Consider the following 18,293-nt stretch of genomic DNA (forward strand, 5'->3'; position numbering starts at 1 on the left):
CTTCGTGTATTCGAAAACCGATTTGAGATACGCTGAAAATATTTTCAAACGTGGAAATGTAATTTTTATTCAAGAAATGTCACGCGCTCTGTTCAAATTCAACGTAAACCTTGCCAGCGGCTTACCCCCATGGCGGCCATATTTGCTAGGCGGCAGTAGCGCCCTACAAATGCCTACAAACGCCTGTGGATGTTTTCATTTCTAATACCTTTCACGAAAGACTGCCTCATGTAATCTTATTAGAATGGTATGTATTTGTATAACCGGTACTCTGAGTGAAATTTTGGTTGCCAAATTTGCTTCCTTTATTTACGGTAAACGTCTTGCCGGGCAGTGTAACTCGACCACTTACCGGACAGGTTATTCATATGTATGTTTGCGCGTGTAGGTTACTACTGGGAGGGGGTCGAGCCTCAGGAACGGGGTCCTCTGAAGGCCCTTGCTGGTAAAGCAGTCTGTCGGAAATGTCACCCTCGGTGCCTTAGGTGTACCGGGTACGGTTTTCATCAACAAGTTTGCCAGGAATGCGCCAAGTACAAGAAAGGTGAACAGTGCGAAGACGAGTGCCCCGCCGATCACTTCGCTATCCCGGAAACCCGGAGCTGCATCCCATGCTCTTCGGAGTGCAGGGGCTGTTACGGCCCGGGAGCTGATCAGTGCTACAAGTGCCGAAACTTCAAGGTGTTCGCCGTAAGTTCTACCTGTACACCAAGTTTATTTCCTTAGTTTCACCCCTCCCACGATTAGCCTTTATATTATATAGATGCGACGAACTGCGCAGCGATATCATTAAACAGTAATGCTAATTTTTCAGAACGTTGCCACGGAAGACAATGCAACATCCTTCAATTGCACCGATACCTGCCCGCCAGAACAGCCGTTTACGAGGTTCCCTGCGGACAACGACCCGTTCTGCTCCAATCATGCAAAGAAGATGAGTTACCCGTTAGAAGGCGAACAAACACCGGCAATATTAGCAGGTGTTGGTGTTTTCGTAGTGATTCTAATGGTCTTCTCCGCTGCTGTATTATGCCTGTGGCGTCAGCGGACGAAGGCCAAGGAAAATACCGTGAAAATGACGATGGCACTTACCGGGCTTGATGACAACGAACCTCTAAGGCCTACGGGAGTGAAGCCGAACTTAGCAAAGCTGCGTATAATCAAGGAGGAGGAGATGAGAAAGGGCGGTATACTCGGATACGGGGCATTCGGCAACGTCTACAAGGGAGTCTGGGTGCCAGAGGGTGAGAATGTTAAGATCCCGGTTGCGATCAAAGTTCTCCACGATGGGACAGGATCCAATACGTCGAAGGAGTTCCTCGATGAAGCCTATATCATGGCAAGTGTCGAGCATCCGAATCTACTTCAGCTACTCGCCGTCTGCATGACGTCGCAGATGATGCTTGTGACACAACTGATGCCGCTCGGTTGTCTCCTTGACTTCGTTAGAAAGTATAAGGACAAGATTGGCTCAAAGCCTCTGTTGAATTGGTGTACACAGATCGCCAGGGGTATGGCCTATCTCGAAGAGAGACGATTGGTCCACAGGGATTTGGCAGCGAGGAACGTCCTTGTGCAAACGCCAAACTGCGTGAAAATAACCGACTTTGGCCTCGCGAAGCTTTTGGACATCAACGAGGAACAGTACAAGGCTGCTGGCGGTAAAATGCCAATAAAATGGTTGGCCTTAGAATGTATTCAGCACCGCGTATTTACGCACAAGTCAGACGTCTGGGCATTCGGTGTTACCATCTGGGAAGTTTTGACTTATGGTGGAAGACCCTACGAAAACGTTCCGGCAAGAAATGTGCCAGAATTATTGGAAAAGGGGGAACGGTTACCGCAGCCGGCGATATGTACGATCGATGTGTACATGATCATGATAAAATGCTGGATGCTCGACGCGGAGTCGAGGCCAAGCTTCAAGGAACTTGCCGACGACTTTGCGAAAATGTCGAGAGATCCTGGACGTTATCTGGCAATAAAGGGGGACAAGTACATGATACTACCATCCTATACATTGCAGGTGAGTCTCTATCTCACGTTGAAAATTTTTTTTGTTTTTTCTTTCCTAGTGCAAATATCCTTTGTATGGAATTCGACTATGGTTCATGATAGTAGGATGACCCCTGTGGGAGGTTTGGTGCGAAAAAATCTGTTATGAATTTTCGTACGCTAATCTAATCAGAAATAGTAATTACCTCACTTATTCCTTTACGTACGAGTTTCTGAAAGATTCGAAAAGCACCGAAACATTTGTGACCGCAACTTCGCTTCCGCAGATATTTCGAGGTAATGTTATCAACTGTTAGTCACGTAATATGAAAAAATGCAAATTTCTTGATTTGGTATTCTTCACTTAAAATTTCGCACAGACAATGATTTAATAAAAACGTGATAACATTCAATGGTCCGTATTTTTACAACTTGGTACCTAATGCATGTACTGGCCAAGAATTCCGTACGAAAGATGACATTTTTCTGCACAAGCGATACCAACCATTCATCTTTACGACGCGTTAAAATTTGGTGAAATCCTGAGACTCGGTTCACTGCAGGGTAGTCGGTTATAAGCACCCCAAGCGAATAACTCGAAAGTAAAAAGGGATAAAAGAGAAATCTCAATACGAAACTCGGAGGGTTTTAAAAAAAAGATAATGGCTTGATGACTTAGTGAATGAGTTGACTTTTGCATTGTGCCATGGTCGAGACTTCGCGAGTGACGACTGATTTTAAATGTGAAATACGTATTTTGGCAGTTGGAAGCAAGATCAAAGACGAATATAAACACCGGAGCAAAAATTTTTTTTCAAATATTCTTCTCTTCCACTCAAGCTACCGTATACGTTGTTCTCCCCTGTTGTAAAGTCTTCTTTGCGATGCAAAATTATCGAGTTTCGAACAATCGAAAAAATAGATTTGGTATTTTTTCCTGTTGAAAAAAATTCTCACTTTTTCAGTTCCTATGAGTACCGCTGTTCCTCTTCATCACTAAAAATTTTTGCGCGGGTGAAAAATCACAGAGTTTGAATGTACCTATAGCCTATAGTGTGCAAAAAGAAATTCGTAGATTAATAACGAATACAATTAACGGCCGTACGACACGATACTTCGGTATAAGTCAAACCTCATATCTGACTCAAGCTTTCATACAAGAGACTCACTAACGAGAAATCGCAGCGACATGAAATCCATTACAAAGATAATTAACCCACAAATTGGTGAAACACGAATTAAGTAGACAAAAAAAAAAAAAAATTCAAAGAAAGAAAGTAAAAGAAGTTTCACGGTTTCAATTTGTCCTTGATCTCGCTATCAACTATCCGTTATCAAGAGTCGTGCTCCTTCCTTAAAATCAGATGCCCTTGCGAAACGTCGGAAATAGTACAATCGACAAGTCAACCAATAATCGAAACTATCTTTCCCCTCCGGAATCCTCCAAAGCTAAAGGAAAACTTTCTCTGGTACCCCATTCCATTTTCGGAGTGTCCGGCTGGGACGATCAGAATCCACCACATTATATAATATAATTCGAGGGACTGCAAACGGATATCGGTGATTACATTAACGAATGCACCTTCCATTCGTCACTCTGACCGCAAATACTGATTGTAAACTTTAATTCTATCGCGAAGCCACATGACCTGTATAAATATGCAATCATTGTAACTAGGATAAAAAAGAAATGATAAGAAATCTGGCGTCCGCGATGGATGGTCCGGAAGCCGTGGTAGACGCAGATGAATATCTTCAACCAAAGTCGAGGGCACCTATACCACCTATCGTGGTCTCGCCGTCGAGTACGTCCGGCTCACCTCCCAACACGCCGATAAAGAGCTGCTGGCCGAATAACACGCCAATGGCCGCTGACTCACCGACACCGCAGAACCAACAGAACTGGGACCGGGAGCTATTGCGATACGGCGTCTCGGGTAATGGGGGTACCTCGCGGGAGTCTGCAGAGGCAAACCCCGCGCATCTACAGCACCCCCATTATACCCACCCGAACGGCCATTGTGGCCCGGCTGCCAGCTTGGATGGCTCGAATTCCAGATACTGTTCAGACCCCCTTAAGATGATCGGAGTCATAGGTGATTTTACTTGAATATCAGACGTAGACGCAAAGGCTCTTGTTGGTTTACTATATGTATAGTCCAGTCAAAGTGTGATTTCGCTGAGAATTTTGGGAAGAACGCTATTTTTTTTTTTTTTCATTCCCTGGGGGGGTCGGCCGTGACTGTGAAACTCAGTTTCCGGGTCTGGAAGGGTTGCCGAACGGCCGCCATCTTGAAATTAAGGGTGTGATTAGTTTTTTAATTTACCTCCATAACCGTGAGGCTGACAATAATTTTATAAAGAGCTTTTTTGTAGTTGATACAATTATCCATAACTTTTTCCTATAACTTTTTGCGCTAATGTTGATAATAAACAAATTATAAACCAAAACCGATGAAAAATTAGGGAATAGAAAACTTTGAGGCAAGATTATTAATTAACTTGAAATCTGACAATAAAAATGATTCTTACCTTTTTTATAGAGCATTTTGTCATGAACAATTTGATCTATTATTTAAATTCTATTATTTCTTCTTCGTTTAATTTAAACGGAATACATCCGAATTCCTTTCTTCTTTTATTTGTTCCTGAAAGTAAATAATAATAATCTGAAGTTTAGAAATTTATAAAAATATAAAAGTCGTAGGATTATTAAATTCTTAATTATTTGTAATCGAGAAAAAAAATTCGAAATGATTCCTAATTATTAACATTCAGTCAATTCAAATTAATTAAGTAAAAAATAATTAACCTCAACGTTATATGATTAATTCCAATAATCCGTAAGCAATGGATACCTTTCAAAACTAAAAACAGAACGAATAAACTTTCAAGAGACCAAAGTTTTTTTTCTACAAAACATCAACTACAAAAAAGCTCTTTACAAAATTTTTGTCAGCCTCACGGTTACGGAGGTAAATTGAAAAAACTAATCACACCCTTAATTTCAAGATGGCGGCCGTTCGGCAACCTTTCCAGACCCGGAAACTGAGTTTCACACTCATGGCCGACCCCCCCCCCCCCCAGGGAATGAAAAAAAAAAACAGCGTTCTTCCCAAAATTCTCACGAGCCTATTTTTTGAGCACGCTTTGACTGGACTAATAATGGACTGGGCTTACACGTCTATTTGTAACATGCGGGTATTTCGCGAGGATATACCATTAATAAAACATGATTCCTTGGGCGTTGTAGAATGCGACGTAACGGACGACTGCTTTAAGTCGGAGGTCGGCACGATACACCAACAAGCTAGAATTGGAAATTTGAAGTTGGACCTGCCCCTGGACGAAGATGACTACCTCATGCCCTCGCCCCAGATGCCAGCAAGCACGATACAATACATGGATCTGATCGGTGATTCGAAACCTACCGGTAAGCACCGTAGCGTGGCGCGCTCTACCCGTTGATGAAATGCAAATGCTGATTATTGCCAAGCCTCCACCGGGGGTAGACGATAAAATCGCAGACTGCCAATATTTTAGAATTTTTTCTTTTGCAGAGTCAGAGTCGAAGCATATGAACAATGGATATCGAAAGTACCCGGAATTCTTAACAATCCCCGGGAAAACGTCGGTTGACAATCCGGAGTATATCATGTCGCAGGACGACGCGGCGTTGAGCCCGCAGACGTTGGGGATTCCCGCGACCGCGGATCTCGTCAAGACGGAGACGACAAACGGTACCGCCTTTGGCTCTCAGGTCAGGCAAAGGAGTACGGAAGAGGAATCGGATCACGAGTATTACAACGACTTCGATCGGCTTGAGCGCGAGCTCCAGCCTTTGAAACCGCTTAGAAAGAACGAAACGACAGTATGATATTTATTGTCCCAACTGACACTGGTATATGTATATCTATGTGACATCGTTGCAGCGGGGGCGGCGAGGAGCCGTCGTATATGAACGTTGATCATCTGGTAAAAATTATACAGGATTATTTATTGAATACTTGCCAGCCGACCAATGAATGAGAGAGACGGCCGCATGCGTCGGCTTCTGGTATAATTAGCTGTGGTGGCGGACGCACTTGTGGCCAGTAATCAATACAAAAACCGTGTATTTTTTCTCGTCTTCATTGGAACCGACCCCTGCCATAGACGCAGAAATGATTTGGGATATCGTGCTTCAATTACGTCTGCTGTTTCGGGAATGTTTGCGTGGATGTGATAGCATTTAGCCACCTCACAGTCTCCGTTACACACACGTTAGACGGCGCGCTAATGTATACCTACCTACCAATTACCTAGCTGATGAAGGGGTGAGAAAATGTTGTGCCTTGAATCAAAGAGATGCCACGTGTACTTAGACAGGTTCGCCGAAGATAGGATGACATAACATAGTAATATTAAGTGCTCCATCCAATCGCAGTGGTAATCAGAATGAACAACGAATCGATAACTATAGATTGGCCGATACGAAACAAGCGCACCGGATTTAGCAAGACATGATATCGTCTACCGAAACTTTCCCCATTACAATGGACTTGCAGTGCAAAAAACTATTCTTAATGTGCCATTCATTATCGGTGGCTTGTAAATAACTATAATGATAATAATTTAGAGTAATTGATAGAAGTAATTATCCCACAATTCAATAATCTAATTCCATGTAGATATACGTGTGTGTGTGTGTGTGTGCGTACACACACACACACACACACGCACACGCACACACTATAGAGCTATCTATCTATGCAAATTCTGTCCTACTCTGGCACACGTGTACCTACATCGGTAACTGTAACATCTAACGAAAATTTTGCAGAACGGTCAACCTTTGTTTGAGTATGATGCGAAGGCGCAATTTCAAATTCGATCTACCACATACAACGGATGAAAATTTGTTGAATGGTATTGAAAATCGACATTTCCACAAGTTATTCAGGCGAATAAGGTTCACTTGTAGGACAAGAGTTTTTGTAGAAAACATTGAAACCCAAACATTAGTCATGGACGCGGTCTCCGCTACATATTACCGACTCATATCTAAACCGAGTTGACCCTGTGTAGCAGAGGACATGAACGAGGCAACGATTAATTCCTCGTTTCGTCAAATTACGAGCGACGCATTGTACCCAATTATTGAGTTGCATCCTTCGTGCGCTCCTTGACAATGAATCGTATGGCCCGTCACCGACTGTGATAGGAAATGTCTTCTTATTATGGAGATATTTGAATTTAGTATCTTAATATAGTGCAAACGTACTGCTCGAAGCGAAACAAAGCGAACAAAATTAACCCAACATAACATTCAGACGAGCGTGACGCAGTCGAATTTTCGTCAATTTTTACTTACTCTTGAAGGTATGTGTCTTTAGCATTTAGAAAATTTCGCCGGTGAATCATAGATCCTCCGGAAATCCGGCCATATCTGCCACGGAACATATTCATTATACACGAGTCACACAGTATCTCGGCTTTGTGCCGTCATAATAACAAACCAATAAAATTGGGAGTATCCGAGTTTCATAAAGTTGAAATTTTTTATGAAATTGTAAATAGATATTTTAGTATTAAGGAAAACTCCACGGATGTAGAAAAAAAGTACTTGAATTATCTTTGGCGCAGACTTGGCGTCGTTTACATAGTCTACTATAGTTGTAGAGTAGGATTGTGCCATTTTGTACAGGAATAATAAAAATTGATATCCAGAACAAAGTACGATTATATTTAAACGTTTACAGCTACTTTTATAAGGAATTTGGCTGGCGCTGTACCGTCGAACTAAACTGCGAGTAAGCTAATTTTTCTCGCTCTAATATGGATATGATTCTTTCATATCATCAAAAATAAACGGCTGAGCCGTTCTGAATGGCTAAAATAATGTAAATCACATTAATAGCCACATATAGATGTTTCAACGTGTGCACATGTCAACAAGTCTCACTCACAAGTCGTAAATGCGTCTCGCGACAAATTTCATGTATATACAATTATATATACTCAAAGGCACACGAAAACAAAACAATTTCGAATACAGGTGATGAGAGAAATTAATGACACTGTAGTCAGGGCGGCTAGGTGGTCCAGTGGAGTAAGTCTCCGGTAAAGCATCTCTAGATACCAGGTTCGGTTCCTGGCTCCGTTCCTGGCTCCGTCGTTAATTTTTCAACTCGCTTGAAAATTTTCGAAATTGTACTCTTTCTAAACTGCGAGTGTGGGAATAATTTTCCAAAGTACAATCTGAAGCTTTTACACCCATATATACATGTACAGTACATGTGTCGTCAATATGCCGTTTAGATCGGACATTTGATTCACATTATGTATTTCCTGTAAAAATCGATCCCGATGCTGGGTATAATGGTATAATAATATTGGTTGGATCTCGCGATGTACCACTCTGGCACGGATGCCGTCGGAGTAATTCCGGACATCTGACTTTGAATTGACTTGATGAAATGGCACAGGTGTTGGATGGTATCGTAAAGGTATGCGAAGGTTTCGAGATAGAGGATCCTTGGTTTCAGAGTTACGGCGACGTAACTCAAGCGAAATGATTTGTGAGTTCGTAAGCCAATAAAAATTGTCATTGGGAATGTTGAAGCCGTGGAGTCGACGTAAATGAAACGGTGAATTGACTTATACGAGGAATTTCCATGCCACTGACCGACAGCCTTACTAAATCAGCTACGGAGTTCTTGCTCAGTATAGATATGAAGCATCAAAGTTTCGTACTTCACGAAGCATTGCTCATGATCCAACTGGCCGTACCTCCAGAACTCGGGTCGAGCCGTCCATAAGTAAAATATATTACTGTCATGCCGTGGAACCCCTCCAATTTTTGTCTAAATCAGCTGTCAATTATTCATGCGATCTCCCTGCAGTGGGGTGAAATGTCGAAAATACTTGAATAGTGATTCTTGTTGTGGCATCCGGAGTATTAAATGAGACTATTTGAAATAAAAATGTTAAATTTTTGAAACAATGCTACTTCTGAAGCATCGATAAAAAGAGTATCTCTAAATAAATTTCAACAAACGTCTTTCGGAATTCATAATGAATTCAATGAAAAATCTTACACGTACAATCATAGATCGGTATATTTATAAATTAGATGCACATGATGAATGACGTGGTTTTTAGAAACTGACTATCCAGCTCTCGTAAAATCTGTAACAAAATCTGTGGTAATTCATCATACGCTGTCGTATTCTGTCATAGCTGCGGTTGTGAATCCGAAGCTAAGCGTATCTAGGATGTAGTGAAATTGACAACTCCGATAGGAATCGATTCGTGAACAATCGTTGATAAGTACTAACTTCACGTCGTTATTCTACCGTCATTACCATCGATGGTCCTACAGCGGTAGATTCTATCTAATCAGCCTGCAGCCTGCAACCGTTCGTTTTGTATACATTCACCATCGGCAAAGATTGCGTATCACAGAAGAGAAAACCATGATATGCGAGTACTATCCGCAATAGTTCTTACATACTGCTTCGGCTGCGTCATTCTGGAAAATTTTGACAATGAATTCCCGCGCAGGCCACCAGTCAGGGACGGCAAGATCATCGTCGAAGGTTCAGAAAGTCAAGTTATATCTTCGACAAAGCTTCCACGTGGGATTTCAACCGAGAGGGGCGGTACGAGAGAAAGGTTTGTACTAGCTCTAAAGCATCATTCCAAGAAATGCATCCGCACATCTCTTAAGCTACTCAAAACTTGTCATTCATACCAACAGTTATAACCGTCAGACTGGAACAAGTCAAACTGGAGAAAAGATTGCTCAAGCTATGTTGACGGATACCCACGGTGTAGGCCAAAACCTTGCGTGTCATCGACACATACCTACCAGTTCTTCAAAAACTCGAGAACTAGCTTTTACTTATCTGCTACCCAAGAGATCTGCATCTATCAGGGCCCGAACGCGAAAAAAGCGTACACCGGTTCGCTGTTTCTAAATACGGATATTTCGTTGGACGAGAAACATAAAAATGACAAGAATACAGAAATTGCTAGACATGACTTTTTACAAGCTTTCAATGTACAATGTGTGGCCTTGAAATTGAATAGGTGAATGGGAGGCAGATTTCTACATGGCAGCATCATCAAAGAGGTACACGGTCTCTTTTCCGCATTATTCCACAACACCACGTACGCAAGAAACGAAGGACACCGCTCCACTTACGCCGTAACCTTGCTGAGAGGAACTTTATAAACACAGGCTCCGTCTCGCACGAGCGGCAGACGGCTTGCGAGAGATGCACAACGACTGAAACTGCACTTTATCACAGAACGCGGGTGAAAAAAGGCAATAAAGATTCACCACCTTTGAACAACGACCGTTTCGCACGGAGAAATGATCGTATGTACAATACATATTTTCACCATCACCTGTAGTATTTTGAGCACCGACCCGCATTACTTGGCACGTCCTTTCAGACTATAAATTAGTCAGACGGCAGGGAGCTTAAGTTGCGATTGATCTTAAATTACATTATCGGCTATGACTGGATATTCGTTGCAGCGGAATACGAGGAGGATACCCATGTAGACAAGGAAGAGACGGAGAATGACATGAGCGACTGGGACGAATGGACCGAATGGAGCGAATGCAGTACGAGTTGTGGCTGCGGGCGCCAAGTTCGATGGCGTCACTGTATCGGAAAGGAGTGTATGGCCGGTCTTAAGAAGGCCCAAATAAGGACGTGTCATCTCAGGGACTGCAATAGCAAGAGTTTGTTGACTTGGCTTGGAATCAAAGCCTAAGTCAAATTAGAGCTCGGAGAATTATACTCGGATATTTGTACATTTATTGCCGATTACATTTGCGAATCGATGAACCGCATGGAATCGAATACTTCATTCACTTTTCACAGCATAGGCATTGCGATGAAAATTATCGCACGTGTTCAGCTGTTACCACAAAGTTGCGAATTTCATTGCATGTCTCTGTGGCATTTTGTAACATTTCATTGACTTGAATGACGTTTCAAGCACTTTTTTATCCGATAATCAATCGGCTTACTAACCAAACCAAGTGCGAGCCTTCCGTACTCCTTATAATCGTATCACATGGGTTGAGTGTCACAGTCGTCTACACAACTTCGCCAGATGTAAATGTATCGCGGAATAATCGGGACATCCTTCTATTAGCAGCTTTATCTTCTGCCGCTACTCTTCAGACAGATGAGAATGCGCAAACTGTACTAGCGAAGGATGCTACTGACTCATGATCAGTTATAGCCACGTTTGTTGAAGCTCCGGTCGAAGTGATAGGGCCGAGAGTATTAGAATTGCAGATGGACGAAAAGGTTAAGAAGAAGAGGGGGAGAGCGAAAATGGAATTGGGATCGCAGTTGACCTAAAGAACATCAGATCTGCACATGCTTGCATGCTTAAAGACGACGATCGAGATGAGGGAGATGATTCTGTGACAGGCAGAGTTCGAGCTATGGACGACCTCTTTGAACATGTCGGGGAAGTCCTGGGGAAGCGAAATATACATGATGGGTAAACCTCTAAGAATAATTGAGTTTTACCGCGTGGGCATGGAATAATCCTGAAATTCTTATCCGACCTTCGATAAGTTGACGGCTAACATGGGTCTGATACTTTTTTTTTTTTTTTATTTTACCACAATCAAAGGTCACAGACGAGGAGATGGAAGAAACAATTATAACAATTTGGATGAGAACAGCGGTACACCGTGAGAAGCCATACGCGACTCCCTTACAGAATTTCCATTTTGGGAGAGAACGGGGAATACGACAACCACAAGTCCATTGAATCGAAAATTATAGACGATTCCAAAGAAACAAACGATGACTACGAGAATGACGTTTACCGCGACGATGACGAGGACGGAGACGACGGTGACGACGGCGATGGCAGCAGCAACAACGACGACAGAGGTGACATCGATGATAGCGACGTCCGTAAAATAGACGTGAAAATGGTATACACCGGATGATTGGGTCAACGTGTGTATCTACAATTTATACCATGTGTATAACAATTTCCCCGCCAGCACGATTCTCGGACTCCTGGTGATTTGGAAACGCGAATAGATATGTTTTAATAGAACAATTTCAAACACGGGAAAATCTGACAGGGATTTTCATTAATTTTTAGGGCTTGCATGCCCAATTAGTCACAATTATTGCTCTTACCTCCTTTCCGTGAGTCTTGTATAATATATTTTACATTTATATCTGGTTTCTGATTCGTGTTCCATTTTGTAACACCTGGTGTCGACATATCTCACGAAATATTGTTATTTTTATGCTGCAGTTTTACGAGCCGATTGGAGGGGGAAGAGGCAGGGGGTGAAATGTTTTTGCTTCGCTCCGAGTATGAAAATATAATCTGATTACATCGCTGCTTGAATTCCTATATTGTACAAATACAATTCAGCTTCTGAACACGGTTCTCAATGCACGTTCAGTCTTGACTTGACCCGCTTCTTATCGATTGCTCCAAGCCTCGAAGTAATGTCACTTTCGATGAAAAAAGCCGACAATAACAGTTTCCATACATTCAATTGTACATCATTTTGTTGATTTGATGAAACCGGTAATGCCATGTGTATCAGCCCATCGTGGGTAAACATATGGTCAGGTAACATTTCTATATTTATTATGTAGAGCAAGATTTATTCCGAATTAAAGAACTCTTCCGTTTTGTACAGCACTGGCGGGTTAAATATTTGCATTCTCGTAGAGGTTACCGGTTCTTGGACCTTTTTCTGCAAAACAATCGATTGTGACTATCTTGTACGGTTGAAATGAAGTAGATAATTATATTCGTTACAGTTCCTACATAGTATTAAGGTAATTCCAGCGAAATCCAGATACTCGCGGGAGGTGAATTTTTCACACCAAAGTCCTGCTCCTATCGGCGAAAATCGCGCTCGTCAAAATATTCAACGTAATACAAGGTCTTACAAATTCTAATTTTCACCTCATTCTCAATAAAACGTAATATTTCTTGGATTGTATTCTGCTTGATGCCCACTATTGAGTAAGGTTTCTCATAGAAGTATTATTATCTTGCCGTAAAAATGGTTGGACAATTTGATGGAAAACTAAAACAGTAATTTTGCTAGTTGAATTTTTACCCGTCCACCCATACACCGCAAAAAAATTCTATTTCAGGCAACGAAATATTTCATTGCAGGTGGGGTGAAAATATCTTGATGCTCCGGCTTCATTTTTGTTGATGCGACAAAGGGTTTGATTGTGGGAACAAAAAAATTAGCTACAGCGAGCGATGGAATGTTATATCGCGAGTGATTGGACTTCGCTGGGATAAGCAACGAGATACCTTCTAACAGATACTGATTACAGTTTGAAAAATTGGCATACGGAAAACTTACAAAAAAGGACAGCGGATTCAATTTGCTGAACAGTGAATCGGGAACACCTAGATCCGCCTCAGCAGCATCTACAGCAGCTTCCAAGGATACAAGGCTTACATTCGCCCGTCCGACGACGTGCTCCAGGGCGTCAATGCGTCTACACAAGCTTGTCAATTCTTGCCGTACTACTTGCACGCGTGGAATTTGTCCGCTGAGACATTCTGCACCCTCCGACAGTACCTGCAGAGCAAGGAAGGTGTGGAGCTTTAACAAAGGGCGTCAAAGGGTCAAGGAATAAAATTGTTCCGTGGACTTGTCAAGATCTGTTTGCATTAAGGAGGATGTTGCAGTCAATTTTTGCCGACCGCGTAAATTGAAAACTTTACTATTGCATATAAAATTGTGCTATCCTCACACAGCCCTTTCACGTTAGTGGTACTTGGACTTCGATAATAGACTAATAAAATAGTGACACTGGGTGGTTGAGAAAAACTAAATTGAAGCAATGACTCTGCGGGGTTGAAAATACTATTAAACACATTTAGCGATTCTCTTGAAACGGTAGTTTCAAATCACCATGCCAAATATTGATTCGAACTCTTCAAGCCGCATCATCATATCTTCTATGGTGTTGTGAAGCACTCTGACCTGCAACAAAATTCAGAAATCAGCTATTATTCATCCAACCTATCTATGTCGAACCGTTGCGTTCCTGCGAGGAGCAATCATATCACGCAGTGCTTTCGCATTCGTCGATACAACGCAATAATAACATTCTCTCCGCAACTTGTCGCCATAATAACGGGTTTCTATCAGTACGGATGTGGGCCTCAACAATGAGAACGCATCTTCTCGCGTATGCGGTGCCTGGACGGAGCCTTCCGGCCAATAAGTGGGAAGACGGAGAGGAGAACATGAGAATGATGTCTCCTCTTCCGTCATCCTCACATATCCCGTATCTCTCTGGTCACGTGATTGATGAATTACCATCAATTAGAACGTCTATGAAAGAGGCAAAATATCATCTTACCGTATTTGCTTCTCATTGTTAGACAGTTTCTACTTATGGGTGGCGATAAGGAAGGTTCCTTCCAGATACTACATTACTCCAAGGAACGCATACACACCAGTGATACACACACGCATAGTCCGAATGTAGCGGTCGGCAAGATAGGTGAAAGAGCACATGAGCAGGTATCGACTTTCCATATGCGTTGCGTGCACGATGTGCACACATTTATAATCATGTATGAATGGAAAAGTTGTACATACATGTATTCCATCCGAGAGATAATAGCCTCGTGTAGACTGCTGCGCTAATTACCAATCGGCACGGCCGGGAAATAAAAGGCAAGGAGATCAATCTCCATGCTGGGTGAACACCGGAACTTACGTCGAGTTTAGTGTCACCGCGTATTCTGCCACTCGAAGTGTTGCAAGTGATTTCCGATGCCGGGTCACGACTACGACGTGGTAGAACGTTTGTTCACGTTTTACGTTGGGATCAAACTTCGAAAGCGATCTCTAGCACGTGGTTTGCAAGAGTCGGTACTGAAAATGTCTTTTATACCGGGACGTAAGACCGGTTACAAATGGGAAAAAGGCAAATACAAGGAGTTGGGAGTTAAAATCCTAGTTTGTTCAAGGCTTGTACGGTTAGTGTTTATCTTCCTTTATTTTATGGTTGCGAAATGTTTTGGTGAAATTTTGTTTCAAAGAGTAACTTATTGAGGCAAAAACTTATGCAACATTGGTATTAAAAATTATTATTCCTGTGATATTCAAAAAGATATATTGAACGCGCAATGTCCTACTTTCACGGCGTGATAATGTATTCACTGTCAAAGAACGCATCTGTGCACACCAACGGTCGGCGAAACATACCGTCGGGCACCAGCACCGCGAGTAGAAGAATATCGTACTACTAAAGAGACTCGAAATTCGATCCATGTTCTCCGGCACGGAGTTCGGTGCCCTTGCCTGTTACTTCCATGTGACTCGGCCAAGCCCGTGCCCTCGGGCATGCAGGTTCTCGCAATTGTTTTCGCTAGCGACCGACAACGCATGACGATTCGATTGAAATTAACACTTTAAGTATAATTCCTTGCCGCGCTTACGAGCCGAAGCAATTGGAATTATCGTAAGGTCTAGTACAGTTAGCGACCGACATTGTTGTGAAACATACGTTCACGCGACACACATACACGCACACGCACGCACACCGAATCCGCTGAGTACCGACTACGATCAATAGCGTATGCATGCGTGCGCGACAATTTACCTGACTAGTGAGGTCGATTTTGGCGTAAGCAGCGTGGTCAGTGGCTAGTTCGTCGATCATGATGAGAAATCTCCGATTCTACGTGAAAGCCCCGTGACCCAGGTTGCCGAGCCGCCTCATACGCCGGTTCAACCACAGCACCGCGCATACTGCGTTCGTAGCCCGATAGGCGTAAGCTGGTCAAGTCACAGAGCATGCGCTCCGCTCCCGTTTCCCAGGTTCCCCGGACGGCGCAATAGCGCTGAGCTTTTCCAGTGCCCTAGCGCGAAAGATTAATACTATTACGAGCGAACGCTCATCTGGCTAAAAACAATGCGCTTGTACCTACAGGTGAACAATGAACATGGGTACACAGTGAGCTGGCAGAAAGTAAACTTTATGAGGAAATCCACTGACTTATAATGAATGTAATATGAAACTGCAGCGTTTGATTATAAATTTTAAGACGATTACACGACGACTGATCAAATACATTAATATGCTCGCGTTATGCGGCTTCTAATGAAGCTACTTACACGAAAAAGAAGTTTGCTATTCATCGGGTTTACCTATGGCAAGCTCGTAATTAACGAATTACGTAAACTTTGATTTATTTTTCTTCGTGGATACATCCGGTTATGACGAAGATTTCCTAAAAAGGCCTGAGCGGCCTTGAATTCGTTCGCCAACGCGTACAAATGTTGGAAAATCGGGTAGAATTTCAACCGAATCGATTAAAAATTCCATTAGAAGGACGTGTGTCTCTTGTGGAGTTTAACATAAGCAAATCTGCCGATTTTAAACGGCTCTAACTCAGAAACAGTGAATCCCGCGACAGGTTCATAGGTTTACTGTTAATACATAGGTAGATTTAAGCAGGGCGTATACATACTGTTAAGTTTCGCGTTTGACAGCAACATTGGACAAACTGTAAACAGTGAATGACTAATTGGATACTACCAGGTATAAAGAATATTTTGACAATAACCAATTTATTTTCTCAGATCAAAAGGCCCAGCCTCAGAAACTTATTCATTGGTTAGGCTTGCATTGCAGACAACACCGAATAGAGATGCTGAAATTTTAAAGCATGCAGATTCGCTTGCACGCGGGCAGGCCAGAAAGTAGCGTAAAATTGAAAGTGGCTGGAAATAATAAAATGATGGTATTCGAGCCTCTGCATGATTTCTTATGCGAAGGCACGTTAAAACGTAACGGCAGCGTCGGCAGCCGTGTGGCTCGACTTTCGTAATAAACATTCTAATCGATCCAGGCACGTGGAAGTGGACGCGTGTGTACGTGCGCTCGCGTGCTCGGCATGAAAAGCTTAATTCGATTTTTCCCGAATAATACGCTAAACAAGGCAACCGTTGTTATGGGTGCAAGCATCGACTGGATACCGAACGCTGAGGAGAGGACTGCGATCAAATGTATGTAGTAATACGAAATGGCAGTTGTAGGTTTTCAATGCAACTTGAAAGAGAAGCATTTTTCATCCGAAATGTCATTAAAAGATGGAAGTTCGAACGAAAAATTGATTTACTTTAGTCGGTCAAATTTCCCATGCACAGATTTCCGATGTAAGGACCCCGTAATAATTGTTCCAGGACGGAGATTAGGGTTTCTATGAACCGTGACGTACCGCTCTTTTTTCAACGGAAAATGAAATTGGATTGATTCAATTCACAGCACAGCACTTACGTGTACGATACGTTTCCATTCGATATCCTAAGTGACTGTACATAGTGTACATACACCTGCGTCTGTTTAGAGGATGTCGGGGCAAAATAGGGCGAGGTAAACTTTTCCGAAGCTAAAAGGATACTGTCATAAATAATGAAATACTTACAATTCGCATATAAATAAAGTATGCCAAAGGTTGAAATATATATAATTTACTTATGAAATTTGAATTGATTTCATCTGTTCAAAGGATACTACATTTATTCTTGATTTTACCAGAAAGTCACTGTTCAACTTCCTCCTATTACTGCCATGAAGACTATTCAAATCTATAACTGCCACAGGATTCTTGATTATAGACAGAAGAAATCAACCGTGCATAGTTAGTGGCTGCTGTAAGATAGTTTCATCGTATCAGGATGTTGGAAAAATGACGTTTAGCTAATTTTTCTACCCCGCGAAATCATTTCGTCCCGATACCCTTCGTCTATAACTACGTGCCTATGGCAGTATCGATGAGGGATTCTCCTTATAACGTGTACTTTTGCCGCAAAAATCCCAACCGGTAGTTCCCGATTGGCAATAAGACTCCTGAATACCTTACAATTACATAAACCTAACATCATTTCCTTATTCCACGAGCTCCCGTTTCTTGACGCGCTGCATACACACAAGAAATGTATCGCAACCGAAACATTTTATTTTTCGCTCCGCGCCTACTCGAGAATTGGGCGTCATTGCACCCATCAGTCTATGCATCGGACGCCCGGATCTTTGATTGCCACAACGCCACGCTGACTAGCGAGAAAGGTATCCCAGATCGATCTTTCCGTTTTGATTTCTTTTTTAATATCTTATGGTAGATTAAAAATTAATCAACAAGTATTTTTTATCATCTTCCATTAAACACTTCAAGGGGACGAAACCACCCTCCAAAGTACGGCATGACAAGGTGCGATTTGGCAATTTCACCGACAAGAACGTGATATTTTTTAA

At 42.3% G+C, this 18,293-nt stretch overlaps 4 protein-coding genes and 1 long non-coding RNA gene across 15 annotated transcripts in view; 4 read left to right on the top strand and 1 right to left on the bottom strand.

The window, feature by feature from the left end:
- Positions 1 to 7,710, top strand: part of LOC124176331 (epidermal growth factor receptor) — an 84,274-nt gene extending 76,564 nt beyond the window's left edge. For all 10 annotated transcript variants that reach the window (XM_046557473.1, XM_046557474.1, XM_046557472.1 and 7 more), the window contains 5 exons: positions 389 to 690; positions 815 to 2,026; positions 3,674 to 4,091; positions 5,249 to 5,428; positions 5,556 to 7,710. In XM_046557473.1, coding sequence (XP_046413429.1) covers positions 389 to 690; positions 815 to 2,026; positions 3,674 to 4,091; positions 5,249 to 5,428; positions 5,556 to 5,872 — 2,429 coding nt within the window. In that variant the 3' untranslated portion in view covers positions 5,873 to 7,710. The remainder of the gene's footprint in view (positions 1 to 388; positions 691 to 814; positions 2,027 to 3,673; positions 4,092 to 5,248; positions 5,429 to 5,555) is intronic.
- A 1,747-nt stretch (positions 7,711 to 9,457) lies between these two features.
- On the top strand, positions 9,458 to 10,785 carry LOC124175661 (adhesion G protein-coupled receptor B3-like). Its single transcript, XM_046556062.1, has 4 exons — positions 9,458 to 9,651; positions 9,737 to 9,809; positions 10,069 to 10,360; positions 10,523 to 10,785. Exons 1-4 carry the CDS (start codon positions 9,458 to 9,460, stop codon positions 10,762 to 10,764), a joined length of 801 nt encoding a protein of 266 aa, XP_046412018.1. The 3' UTR covers positions 10,765 to 10,785.
- Positions 10,786 to 11,389: 604 nt separating this feature from the next.
- LOC124175662 (phosphopantothenoylcysteine decarboxylase subunit VHS3-like) lies at positions 11,390 to 11,968 on the top strand. Its single transcript, XM_046556063.1, has 2 exons — positions 11,390 to 11,508; positions 11,734 to 11,968. Exons 1-2 carry the CDS (start codon positions 11,390 to 11,392, stop codon positions 11,966 to 11,968), a joined length of 354 nt encoding a protein of 117 aa, XP_046412019.1.
- A 375-nt stretch (positions 11,969 to 12,343) lies between these two features.
- LOC124176429 (biogenesis of lysosome-related organelles complex 1 subunit 4) lies at positions 12,344 to 15,806 on the bottom strand. Of its 2 annotated transcripts, XM_046557716.1 has the most exons (4): positions 15,636 to 15,806; positions 13,931 to 14,002; positions 13,373 to 13,594; positions 12,344 to 12,742 (listed from the first exon to the last, which is right to left on the bottom strand). In XM_046557716.1, the coding sequence occupies exons 1-4, from the start codon at positions 15,693 to 15,695 to the stop codon at positions 12,650 to 12,652; spliced, it is 447 nt and encodes a 148-aa protein (XP_046413672.1). In that variant the 5' UTR covers positions 15,696 to 15,806; the 3' UTR covers positions 12,344 to 12,649. The 2 variants fall into 2 exon arrangements, with proteins under 2 accessions (XP_046413672.1, XP_046413674.1); XM_046557718.1 differs by lacking the exon at positions 13,931 to 14,002.
- Positions 15,807 to 16,898: 1,092 nt separating this feature from the next.
- LOC124176432 lies at positions 16,899 to 17,671 on the top strand. Its single transcript, XR_006869376.1, has 3 exons — positions 16,899 to 17,044; positions 17,186 to 17,411; positions 17,577 to 17,671. It is a non-coding gene; the product is annotated as an uncharacterized LOC124176432 (long non-coding RNA).
- The last annotated feature ends 622 nt before the right edge of the window (positions 17,672 to 18,293 follow it).

This window comes from Neodiprion fabricii, chromosome 2 (assembly GCF_021155785.1).
Source record: "Neodiprion fabricii isolate iyNeoFabr1 chromosome 2, iyNeoFabr1.1, whole genome shotgun sequence".
NCBI lineage: Eukaryota > Metazoa > Arthropoda > Insecta > Hymenoptera > Diprionidae > Neodiprion > Neodiprion fabricii.